This window comes from Nannospalax galili, unplaced genomic scaffold (genome assembly GCF_000622305.1).
Source record: "Nannospalax galili isolate Female #2095 unplaced genomic scaffold, S.galili_v1.0 scaffold406, whole genome shotgun sequence".
NCBI lineage: Eukaryota > Metazoa > Chordata > Mammalia > Rodentia > Spalacidae > Nannospalax > Nannospalax galili.
Window position 1 is genome coordinate 7220942 of NW_008357033.1, and position 12254 is coordinate 7233195.

Here is a 12254-nt window from a genome sequence, read left to right on the forward strand (position 1 = left end):
TGGATCTCTGTGAGTTCAAGGCCAGTCTGGTCTACATAGTTCCAGGTCAGCTGGGGTACAGGGGGACCCTGCCTCAAAAAGACCAAAAACAATAATAATAATAATAATAATAATAATAATTTTTAAAAAAATCTGCCTTTAGTGTCATAGCTGAGAACTGGCAGAGAGGTCACTGGAGCTGGGGGCATGATGACAGCAAAATGAGAGCATTGCCCCAAGAGTCTGGCATGGTCTCAGCTTTATTTTTCTCTGCTGAGATAGATAGAAATGGGCTGTTTCTGGCTCGGACAAGGGGAACAGCCTCTCTGCCCCTCGATGTTTCTGTTGGTGAAATGAGCCACATACAAGGTATGGTGGCATATGACATAGGAGCCAAAGCAAGCATGGTGCTTTAACTGGTAATGTTCATCATCATTTAGAAATGTGAGCATCTTCACTGTGGCAGGCGCTGGCTGGGCACTTAACCTACATAACCTTGAATCTTGCCAGCAGCCCTGCAGAGACGTAGAGGCTAAATGTGCCTGGTGAAGTCACAGAACTAGTGAGGGGCAGAGCTAGAATTGGACCAAGATCTGTCCAGCTGGGATCCTGATTTTTATGCCTATTTAGAAAGTCTCCTAATTGAAATTGAGTGTGTCATACCCTATAGCATCTCATTTACACTTCTATATGGTAGCAGTTGCCACCTCCGGACACATTGCAGAACAAATGTCTCCCTGTTGGAGCTCCTCAGTTAAAAACCCCAGTTGAAGGACAGCCCGTTCTCTACAGCCTCAGCATTTCCAGAGCACCCAGTTGCTGAAGTATATGCATGTTTGGGCAAAACACGTCAACCTATCCATCTGTCTGTGTCGCCCTTCCAAGAATCCATCACCATAGTAACTTGGTACTCAGACAAGAGATGGGAGATGAGAATGGAACAAAGGCCAGACCTTTTCCTTCTCTCCAGGCAGAGGATGTGGGTCATCCAAATGCCCACACACATGCAGGTGTCATAGCTACAAGTCCTCTGACAAACCCCAACACTCCGAGTATCCCAAGTAGGGAGGGGCTCAGAAAATTTCTGTTAAATAGACATAGGCGTGATTGAGAAATTCTTTGCTTGTTTTCACAAGTGTCTGGTTTTGAGAGCAGAGCCAGATCTTGCAAGGTTGGTATCAGAAAGCACTCAGCTGAGGATGACCTAGGACCTGGGCTAAGCTCCATTCTCTAACCTTTACCATGATACGCTGTCTCTACCTGGCAAAGCCCATTTGTCTCCATTGAAAGGAGGTGGTTTTCCTTCTTTAGAAGTCTGCCATGGCAATCCAGTGCAATAATTATCAGTGAAGGTACTCCATAGAATAGCAGGTCCTGTTAGTGCTTCTCAGTCACAAAGCCTCACTTGGAGTGGAATGGGGCAAGTTCTCTGCAGGTGGTGCCAGGCTTTGGTACCTCAGATTTTCTCTCTTCTGTTTCTTTCTAAAGTAGGTTGCCATTTCACTGCCAAAAGGAGTATATCTCCCTATGTTTATTTCAGGATGTAGCCTTGGTTATTTATAGCCTGTGGCCTGAGAGGCGCATCCCAGCAACGAGGCACTACAGATACTCTGATGAGCTGCCTCCCAAGCAGCCCCATGCAGGCCCTGCACAATCAATCCTTCTGCCTTAGTCTGACTCCCTATGACATGCATGTACTTTTTTGGCCCCCAGCATTCCACAAAGCTGGGCGGCAAAGAGAAGCAGTCCGGGTGCTAGAGCAGCTCACACACAATGCTGTGGTGGAGAGCAGATTTAATGACGCCGCCTATTACTATTGGATGCTGTCCATGCAATGCCTCGACATAGCTCAAGGTGAGTGAGTAGCAGCTTGCTGGCCTCCTCCCCGGCCCCTCTCTGACACCAGATAAAATCAGAAGAGCAGGACTGTTTCATTAAAGCCCTGGGCTTGTTTATTGAATGTGTTGTCTCTGAGCCTGCCTTACAGTGGCACAATCTGGCCTGTCATCTCTTTCAAGTTTGCCTGTAAGTAGGACGGTCTGGCAGTTTTGTCTTATGGGTGGGAGGTCCCACTCTGCATTGCTAATTCAGAGCTTCTTTCTCCTGCTACCTGGGAGTCTGGAGCTGGACCCAAGTGAGCCTTGACTTTAAATTTTTTTTAATTAAATGAAAAGATGAAAAGATCACCTTACAATAACCCACTCCAGACTCTCCCGCATCCCAGACAGGAAGACAGTTTTAGTGTTCCTTTCATTCATGTCACTCCCTGTGATGCCCTTGTGCTGGTGTGGAGGGGCAGAGACAGATGTCCTTCCCTGCTGGAGCAAGGCTGCATGCAGTGTTGGCAAGAGCACTAGAGATGGAGTCTGTGAAGTGATGGTTCCTTACTGAACTCCTCTGCCCATTCACACCATGGGGTGGTCCTTGCTTCCTCCTTCAGAAGGTCGCTTTGAGTCACAGCACCTTGCTTATAATCAGAACCATCAAGCCCAGGTACAAAGTAGCATTTTTCTGTTCTGGCCAGTGTTGGGCTCCAGATAAATAGCTGGCAGAGGGCAGAGGCACAAGGTGAGCATGGATAGCTAATGAAGATGCCATCTATGAAGATGCCATCTGCCATCCAGTCAGACTCCTCCAGTGTGTCTGAGCTCATCAGCCTCCCCCAATTCTGGACCCAGCAGGTGCTGGCTCAGTGCACAGAGCTGGGAGGATGCAGTGTGCATCCTGGAAGAGACTTGTCCTCAGGTGCTTCCTGGCTAGAATCCCTGCCCAGCTGAGATCCACCATCTAGGATGGACCAGTCCTAAGTATGCACCTGTTGTCCTTCACTGCCGTCTCAGCTTCTATCATAGGAAGCCCTGATACTATTTGATGTCTTCCATCTCCTGCCCTCCACCTGTCCTGCCACATAGCAGATCCTGCCCAGAAGGACGTAATGCTTGGCAAGTTCCATCATTTCCAGCACCTGGCCGAGCTGTACCACGGCTACCAAACCATTCATCGGTACACGGTAAGGTGGCCAGGAGACTGGGAGATGGGTGACTTTGGGCCTCGTCTGCTCAGCAAGGGCCCCTGGGCATGTCTTGAAGAACAGCAGGCCGCTAAACACTGTGCCTGTGGGGCATGAAGAACTGCTAGGCAAACTTGCTTTCCTTGGGAAGCAAAGGCTTTATTCCTTCATCTGCTACTCTTCATCTGCTACTTTTTTTTTTTTTGGTCTTTTTGAGACAGGGTCTCCCTGTAGCCCCAGACTGTCCTGGATCTCACTATGTAGACCAGGCTGGCCTTGAACTCACAGAGATCCACCTGCCTCTGCCCCCTGAGTGCTGGGATTAAAGGTGTGCGCCACTACACCTGGCTTTACTCTTTTTTTTTTTAATTGCCATTCAGCAAATGCTGGGTTTCAGAATTAGAATCTAGAGCTGGGATGAGCCTTTCTAGTTGATGGTTCAGACTTTGATGCCCCTGGCAAATGGTGGCCCAGCCAGTCAAGGGCTGCCTCTCCACAGGGATGGAGCAAGAGTCTGTGGGCCTCCCTAGATGGATGTGAGGGCTCCTATTAGTGTCTAAGCCAGCCTGGCGCCCTGTATGCTCTTGGTAGCACATTGCTTCAACAGATGCTGGGGAGCAAAGAAGAGGTATGTGATGTCCAGTGGGGAATGGATAAACGCTCCATTGGAGACCTCTTTATGTCAGTGGTCATGTTCTCACTTGCATGAAAGCTCTTCTCTGTTAGAGCTCATTGGAGACAGCTTGAGCTCAGGAATGGAGAACTCCAGGGGCGGTACAGCTGCAAGGACATTTTCTGGGGGAATCAGCTCTTGGTTTAATCCCAGCTCTTACCCCCATTCTGTTGGGTGACATGGGCCATCCTTTCCCTGAGCATCACTTTCCTCCCTAGGACTGTGTTAAAGACCAGTGGGGCCAGCTGTGATACCCAGCACTCAGTAGGTGCGCAGTGCACGGAGTTGCTTAGAATCGCCCTGCCTTCCTTCCAGTAGGGAATTTGATCCCTGTTATTCTCACTGCAGGAGGAGCCATTCAGCTTCGATCTTCCTGAAACCCTCTTCAACATCTCCAAGTTCTTGTTGCACAGCCTGACCAAGGACACCCCCTTGGGCATCTCTAAAGTGTATCCTCCCCACCACCACCACCCTCCTGGCCCTCTGTCTAATGGCCCCAGTTCTCCACAGAGCACTTTACTGGCAGAAGCTTCCTCTCTCAGTGGCCCTCAGGGAGCAGGGAGAGCTGCCCTCCCACTGCTATTGGCTGTAGGAGAGGCGCAGCTGAGCTGCCATTGCCAAGGGGAGATTAGCTTTCAGGGCTATCTGACAGCACCTGGCCTGTAATTCTGGCTAGCACCCTGTCCCTTGCCTCCCAGAACCCACAAAGGAGGGTAGGATTGAAACCAGGAAGCCTTGGCCTTCTGCTTGGATTCTGGGCCATGTCAGCCTAGGTGACAAAGCTGCCATCTATTAGGGGAGATGACAAGAGGCAGGGCCTGGTTTGGTGAGATGTACACTGTGCCCAAGAATAAAATGGAGCTAAGGGTAGGGCTCTGGGCCTGTGTCCTAGACACACATTTATATCTACTCTCCACTGGTCAGGGGTGGCTGCCTAGAGAAGGTGACGTGCATGCTATAGGGAAGGCAGTAGGGTGAATAGTACAGGGAGCCCCAACCACTGGGAGGCAGGGAGGCCCTGTGAGGCAGGTGTGGAAGAGCTGGGCACCTGTGTAGGGCACTGAGGGTCCCTGTGAGTCTACTTCTCCTCTGCAAGTGAGAGCCATAGAAGGACCAGAAACAGAGAGGGCAAATAGCCCAGAACTGTCAAAAGCCGTTGTCCCCATTCAGCCTCTGGCTAGCCTGCCTTACTTCTGTAGGAGCCCCTTCCAGGAAGGGGTCTCCAGCTCAAGGGGAAAATTAGATCCAGACCCATTGTTTACTCTTCAGGGGAACTCCCCCTCCTCAGTCAAAGGGACTTCACTGACTAATACTCCTGCCCACTACTAGCAGGTCATGCTCACCAAAGGAGCTGCCACAGCCATCCCTGCCACCCTTGGCACCTATGCCCAACCTTTTCAGAAAGTTATGTTGAGTCAACAGAGTTTGATTGGGCTTTTGTGCTGAGCCCTACCTCGTGTCATATCCTAGGAACACAGAAATGGTTTGCTGATATGGTCCCTGACTTAAAGAAGTTACAGTGCAGGGGCTGGAAAGATGGCTCAGCGGTTAAGAATACTGGCTGCTCTTGTAGAAGACCCGGGTTCGAATCCCAGCACCCACATGGCGGCTAACAACTGCCTGTAACTCCAGTCCCAGGGGATCTGACAGCCTCTTCTGACCTCCATAGGCATTGCACAACACAGGTGCACTTACCTACATGCAGGCAATACACACATACACATAAAATAAAAATAATAAATTAAAAAAAAAAAAAGCCAGGCGTGGTGGCACACGCCTTTAATCCCAGCACTTAGGAGGCAGAGGCAGGCGGATCTTTGTGAGTTCGAGGCCAGCCTGGCCTACATAGATCCAGGACAGCTGGGGCTACAGGGAGACCCTGTCTCAAAAAGACAAAAAAGAATTTTTTTTTAAAGAAGTTACAGTGCAGACAGACAGGGTGACACGCACGTACAAACTGTTGGAGCTGTGTTACAGAGGTCACCCTAGAGAAGGAGAGTGAGAGCTATGAGATCTGGGCTTGTAGTGATGAGCTGAAGCTTGCCAGAGAAGCAGGGAGGATGGGCAGGGCCTAGGTACAGCCAGAATCAGAGGTGAGTGCAATGGGGGTACAGAGGTTTGTTGGTCTCAGATGAGGAGCTCAGAGAGGCCCCAGAAAGCAGAAGGGAGTCCCTGGGTGATTGCTGTGTGCTGCTGGCCTAAAGAATCTAAGCCAGGCTGTGACTGTAATCTCAGCACTTGGAAGACTGAGGCCAGAAGACTGAGGCCAGACTAGATACATAGTGAGACCATGACTTTTTTTTCCTAAAAGAAGGCAGTAGCAGCTACTGTCTTTGCCTCTGGGAAGACCCCAGGGCCTACTGTCCTAGACACACATTTACATCTCACATATAAGCAAATCACTCTTCAGATGCCTGCCCATGTTTTGGTTACCAGCACAGGCTACATTCTAGCCCAGAACTCAGTCTGAGAGTGGGCAGCACTGACTCTGGGTCCCACCTCTACTGTCCTTAACCTTGCTGATGGTAGGAATACACTCTTCACACTGGCCAAGCAGAGCAAGGCCTTAGGTGCCTACAAGCTGGCTCGGCATGCCTACAACAAGCTGCAGGGGCTGCAGATTCCCACCAGGATCCAGAAGTCCATTGAACTGGGCACCCTGACCATCCGCTCCAAGCCCTTCCATGACAGCGAGGTGAGGGCATGTGTTTGAGCCCAGTCTGGGTTCTGTTTCACAGTTGATTGCTGTGTTCTCTTTGTGTCCCCCCTGCTTGCTCCTGCTCCTGCTCCTCCCTGTTTCCCTGCTCTCCACTCAGCCTGCTGTGCTCCAGCCCACGATGTAGCCACTGGCCTAGAGTCTTGTCACAGGCCACCTCCAAGCCCAGAAGACTGTGCCTGCCCTCAGGCCTGTGTCAACACTGACCCTCTTCCTGAGAGCTCCTGCCCCTACCCCAGGCCCCGCCCCATGTGGGCCTCAGCAAATCCCCTACAGTATCTACAACCCTGGTCTCCCCAGCCCAGATGTCAAGTTCAAGGCAGGCACTTGTCCTCAGATAACCTAGGTTCAAATCCCAGTTTCATTGCTTCCTAGCTGTGCCTCATGCTTCCAGAACCTCAGTTTCCTGCTCTGTCAGGTGGGCCTGGGTAAACCCTTCCACATCTGTGGCATGAGGCTACCTGTGCAGCATAAGTGATGTCCCTGACACAGTACCTGGAGGCTGGTTAGTGGCAGGAAGTGACTGTGGGTACTGACATTCTTGTTAGTATCCTGCTGAGCTCTGCCTTGGAGGAGATGGACAGTGGGTCCCAGGTATAGGCTTTGTTTGTATCTGTAGGCCTTAACCAGCCTCCCTGCAGCACACAGCCCTAGGCCGTGAGAGAAAGTGGGTGTGTGCCCACTTGTGGTTCAGCCCGGGCCATTGTGTGTTGTTTTGTAGGAGCTAGTGCCCTTGTGCTACCGCTGCTCCACCAACAACCCGCTGCTGAACAACCTGGGCAATGTGTGTGTCAACTGCCGCCAGCCCTTCATCTTCTCTGCCTCTTCCTATGGTGAGCCACTCCATTCCTTACTGCCAAGTACCACAGGGCAAAGCCCAAAGGCCTATGAGGATCTCCGTTTGCAATTGTGCATAGTGTTATGCCCCCATGCCATACACACAGAATCATTGTCAGGGTCCACAGAGCATACACCCTCACTCTGCCTGGTGCTGGGCTTTGCATAATGGCATACCAGGCTGAGCTGGCAGTCATGGAGCTTTCATGGCCAACGCGTTCAGGGTAGCCCATTCCAGTACCACAGGGGGAAACTGCTGAGGCCTGGTTCTCCCCTCACATGCCTTTGGAGAAGCTGCTGGGGGGAAGACATGCTCTGGTCAGTACACCTGCTTGCATGCTGCCTGATATGAGTGACAGCCCGGAGCTCCCATGAAGCCATCCTCCTAACCCCTCCCTCTACCTCCAGAGGTGCTGCACCTGGTGGAATTCTACCTAGAAGAGGGTATCACAGATGAGGAAGCCATTGCCCTCATTGACCTGGAGGCACCGAGACACAAGCAGGAGAGCAAATGGCAGGAGATCACTAGCAGCAGTATCCTGTGTACTGGGCCTGGAGTCAGGCAGGGTGGAGGGCCTCAGGATAGGCTCCCACCAGGTGGGGACAGAAAGGATGAGGCCATGGATGGTGGGCCAATGCCGGGCCCAGTCTGTGGCCTAGAAAGACTGAAGAGTTCCCCATTTAGTAAGGTCTAAGGCCAGAGGTAGGCAGAGAACTGACTAGAGCCTACAGATTTAAGACTGGCACTTTAGTCTTCCTGTGGGGGGGTCTCCCTACCACTGTTCCTAAGTGGACAGCATGGGGGTATGGTCTTGGGCCAAGCCCAGCCCTGTACTCTTCAAACAAAATAGTGTCTCACAGGGAACTGTATACAATTTATCATGAGGCTCTGAGCCAGCAGGTTGAAGCACTGGGAGTCCACCTTTCTAGCAAGCTCCCATGTGAGGCCCCTATTCATGGACCATGCTTTGAGAAGCAGGGTGGGAGGAAGACCCACGGAGTTAGTTGTTGAAGGACACAAAATCCTGTGTGCCACACCAGCTTCCTATTGGAGCCATTATATGCTCAGGCTAGATTATACCCACATCCTGTGCCTGACTCAGGACACTAACAGCCTCTGTTCCCCAGGGAGTCCCTCCTGCCCTCCCCTGATACCAGCTCTACCACCACTGGGCAGAGGGGTAGATCCTAGCTCTCTACCTAGGCTAGTCTATCCAGGCTCTGCAAGTTACAGCCATTAGTAAAAGGTGAGAGGTCCATGGTCTATACACAGCAGATCCCAAGGCTGTGTATAGATCCCTTAGATGGCTACTCCCTGTGAGCTATGGTGTGGCTAGAAGATGGGGGAAACAGAGGGCCTAATGGATTCCCTTCTCTGGCCTGTATCCCCCATCCTCTATCCCGAGGCCTTTCTTAGACACTCTACCACTCTACCTACATTAGTGAAATGCAAGGTCTGGCCAAGCTCTTGGGAGTGAGCATGTGGTACTTGCTCCCTGTTGGATCTCCAGCTCCTTCCTTGACCAGAATCCTCCAGGTTCCCAGATGCTGAGGCTGGATGATACCATGGACTCTATGGGAGATGACGACCCATTCACAGCCAAGCTGAGCTTTGAGGTGAGATGCCTCCTGCATGACAGGGTACCAAGACCTGGCGGAGCTCTGTTAGCCCTTTTCCCCAGGCACACAGGGACCCTCAGTTGATGGACAGTGAAGGCTGGCCACAATCTCCAGAAGTGGCAGTTGGAGGGAGAACTGGACCTCTTCTGGTGGTGACTGGTAGTGCCAAGACTGCTTCAGCACTGGTGCAGAGAGCATGTCAGGGTCAGGGCTGCCTGGAGATGAGAGGTGGTAGGGACCTCTTGGCCACCAAGGATCCCGAGATCAGGACCAACATACATGTCAGTGTGGATGAGGAGGGCACCACACCATGCACTTTCCCCCTCACAGCAAGGCAGCTCAGAGTTTGTACCTGTGGTGGTGAACCGGTCGGTGCTGTGTTCCATGAGCCGCAGAGACGTCCTCATCAAGCGCTGGCCCCCACCACTGAAGTGGCAGTACTTCCGCTCATTGCTGCCAGACGCCTCCATCACCATGTGCCCCTCCTGCTTCCAGGTACTGGCCCATCACTGGCAACCTCTCTCCTACCCTTCCATTCCTAGTATATCCCTTGAGAAGCTGGGCATGTAGGGGAAGAAACATGAGCTGGCACAGTCCCACCATCTCACTTGTATCTGCCCAGTTGGCTGGAGCAGACTTTAAGGAACCCTTTCCTGAACCTGGAGTCAGGGATGATGTACCTGTAAACTCCATTCAGAATGTCTCCCCTCAGGGCAGCATGTCCCAGCCCAGAGTCAGGTCTGGAGGGGTACCTGGCCCCATGACCCTGGGTCATAATCAATCTTTCCTCAGATGTTCCACTCAGAGGATTATGAGCTGTTGGTGCTCCAGCATGCCTGCTGCCCCTACTGCCGGAGGCCCATCGACGACACTGGCTCATGAGCAGAGACCGGCCCTTGGGACCACCAGCCCCTGGGACCACCCTCTCCCCTGGCCACCTTGCTATCCCTAGGCTGTGGAGGGAGAAAGAGTTAAACCACCTGAACATGTCTCCTGCCCAGATGAAGTTTTATTTCACGGAGGGGCCCTATGTAACCACAGATTTCCTATTTATAGTGTTTTGTGCCTTGTAAATAGCACCAGGAGAAAGGGAAGAGAATGTACATATATTTTCTAAGAAAAAAAAATCTGTTACTTTCAGAAGGGCTGAAGTTGTTCATGGCAGCCTGCTGGAGTCCACAGATCTGTCAGACCGTTAACGTGTGCACTTTGCCAACAGATTGCCTCAATAATGACAAATAAAAGGGCTACTCGTTTTCATCAGTGTCTGCGTTTTAACAAATCTTCATATTGTCTGCAACTTAATTTCCTTATGCAAAAGTGCACCTGTTTCTAATTTGATCCAAAAGGAACATTGCATTTGCCTGCTCTTAAAATGAAATCTAATCAAAATGGCAATGTGGGAAGGGACAGAGGCGCTGGGGTTTTTGTTTGTTTTTGTTTGTTTTTTTGTCTTTTTGAGACAGGGTTTCTCTGTAGTCCCAGCTGTCCTGAACTCACTATGTAGACCAAGCTGGCCTTGAACTCACAGAGATCCGCTTGCCTCTGCCTCCTGAGTGGTGGGTTTAAAGGTGTGCATTACCACGCCCAGCATGTACCCCCTTTTTTGACTGTTATACATCATTGCTCTGTGTAACCAATCCCTACAGACTAAAATTGTCTCTCATTTGTTAACCATTGCCAACCAGTCTGGGATGTCTGCTTTTGAACATTACCTGGTGTACTTCTGGTCTGTATTAGTGTCTTGCCTGCATGTGAGTGCACCCGTGTCATGCAGTGCCTTGGGGGTCAGAAGAGGGCTTTGGATTCCCGTGGAGCTGGAGTTAAGGACGGTTCATAGCTGCTATAGGGGTGCTGGGAATCAAACCTGAGTCCTCTGCAAAAGCAGTGCTCTTAACCACTGGGCCATCTCTCCAGCCCCCAAAGCAGGTATTTTTGTTGTTTCTTTTGGTTTAATGAGGTTCCATCTTGACAAGACAATAAAATACTTGGCTCCAAAGAATAAAGGTTTGTCCCCAGAGCTCCTGAAGCTTATCCTGCACACCTGTCATGGGATCTGCCCCTACAAGGTCCCCAGCCCAGTGGCACCTTCCCCTTCCCTCCAGGGCATGAATCATAGGGGTTCCACCTGGGGATCTCTGTATAGCCACATCCATGTACTCATTATGATTGTGAGAGTGCAGGGGCCCATGGGCTTCCAGCCGTGAGGTAGCATCAAGAGTTGTCATCCCAGAAGTTCTGCGCCATTCCTCCAGCATGCCACCTGCCCAGGGGCAGCAATACAATGCTTACCCCAAGGGCCCTGCCCTCCTGCCCACCCCACCAGCATCTTAATACAGGCAGGAGCCTGGGAAATTGGTTAGCTGGGAGCCATGCTGAGGACCCTGTTGTGAGGTGGTGTGACCACTGCAGGGATGTAGAAATGGGGCTCTAACAGGAGGGACCATAGAGGTCAGGCAGCACTAGAGCCAGAACCCAGGAATGGTCCAGGCCCTCCCCAACAGTCTCCACCTCTATGGAAATGATGGAAGGAATGAAGGAGGGAGCCAGACAGTTGTGCCAACAGAACTCCTCCACTGGAGTGTCTAATTGCTTATGATCATGCATGCTCTCTCTCACGCTAAACATTTATTAATGTGTTAGGATTTCCATTAGCGCATTCCTTGAACTGAAATCATTTGCATATGGCTGGGAAAAAGCGGGGTGAGGGAGAAAACAACTCCAGCTACCCAACAGGCGTCAATCACAGTGACAGATCAGATGGTCTGTGGCTGGAGGCAGGGGGTCTGTCTGAGATGCCAACATGCATCCTCTCAGCTGATAACACAGAAACTCCAGAGTGTCCTGTTGGGAGCCAAGCCCTGGAGGCTGAGCTCCTGTTCTTGTTGATGCACTATCATATCTGATCTCAGCAGCCTCCAGGGAGGTCCATACACAGATGGCAAAGCTGAGATTCAGCAACTCTGTGGTTGAACAAATGTCCATGCTGAACCCAGGTAGGTCTCACCAGGTGCAGCACTGAGCATCATCTTCTGATCTCTTCATAATTGGACTGGGCTAGCCCTCTGAGACAGTTTCCACTCAGTGCACAAGGGCCTTCTTCAGCTTGAGCACAGAGTTTTCAGCCATAACTAGCATCTATGAACAGGGCTCACGGTGACCCTGACTGAGAAAAATCAGGACAGAGACCATTTTGTTAGGAGAAGGCTGAGCCCGGGAGTGACTGGGCTGCACAGCTTGGTGGAGCTGCCTCCTGATGATGTATATCATGTCCACATTCTCCAAAGTGAGGAAGAGGAAGATAAGACTTGACTAGCCAGGCCTCAGCCAGTGATATGTCCGTGGATTTCCATTTGCTATTGATCCTACAGGGCTGCTAAAGCCAGAAGCCCCTTATGGCTCTGGCTGGGGGCGAAGGG

The 12254-nt window shown here is 51.3% G+C and overlaps 1 protein-coding gene across 3 annotated transcripts in view; it reads left to right on the top strand.

Moving 5' to 3' along the window:
* The window catches only part of Ift122 (intraflagellar transport 122), a 73208-nt gene extending 63112 nt beyond the window's left edge, over positions 1–10096 (top strand). For 2 of the 3 annotated variants that reach the window (XM_008854919.3, XM_008854917.3), the window contains 9 exons: positions 1693–1833; positions 2895–2989; positions 4011–4111; positions 6192–6357; positions 7100–7211; positions 7624–7749; positions 8753–8832; positions 9166–9330; positions 9628–10096. In XM_008854919.3, coding sequence (XP_008853141.1) covers positions 1693–1833; positions 2895–2989; positions 4011–4111; positions 6192–6357; positions 7100–7211; positions 7624–7749; positions 8753–8832; positions 9166–9330; positions 9628–9717 — 1076 coding nt within the window. In that variant the 3' untranslated portion in view covers positions 9718–10096. Of the gene's footprint in view, positions 1–1692; positions 1834–2891; positions 2990–4010; positions 4112–6191; positions 6358–7099; positions 7212–7623; positions 7750–8752; positions 8833–9165; positions 9331–9627 lie in introns of all 3 variants that reach the window. The other variant, XM_008854918.3, reaches the window with a different exon arrangement.
* Positions 10097–12254: the final 2158 nt, after the last annotated feature.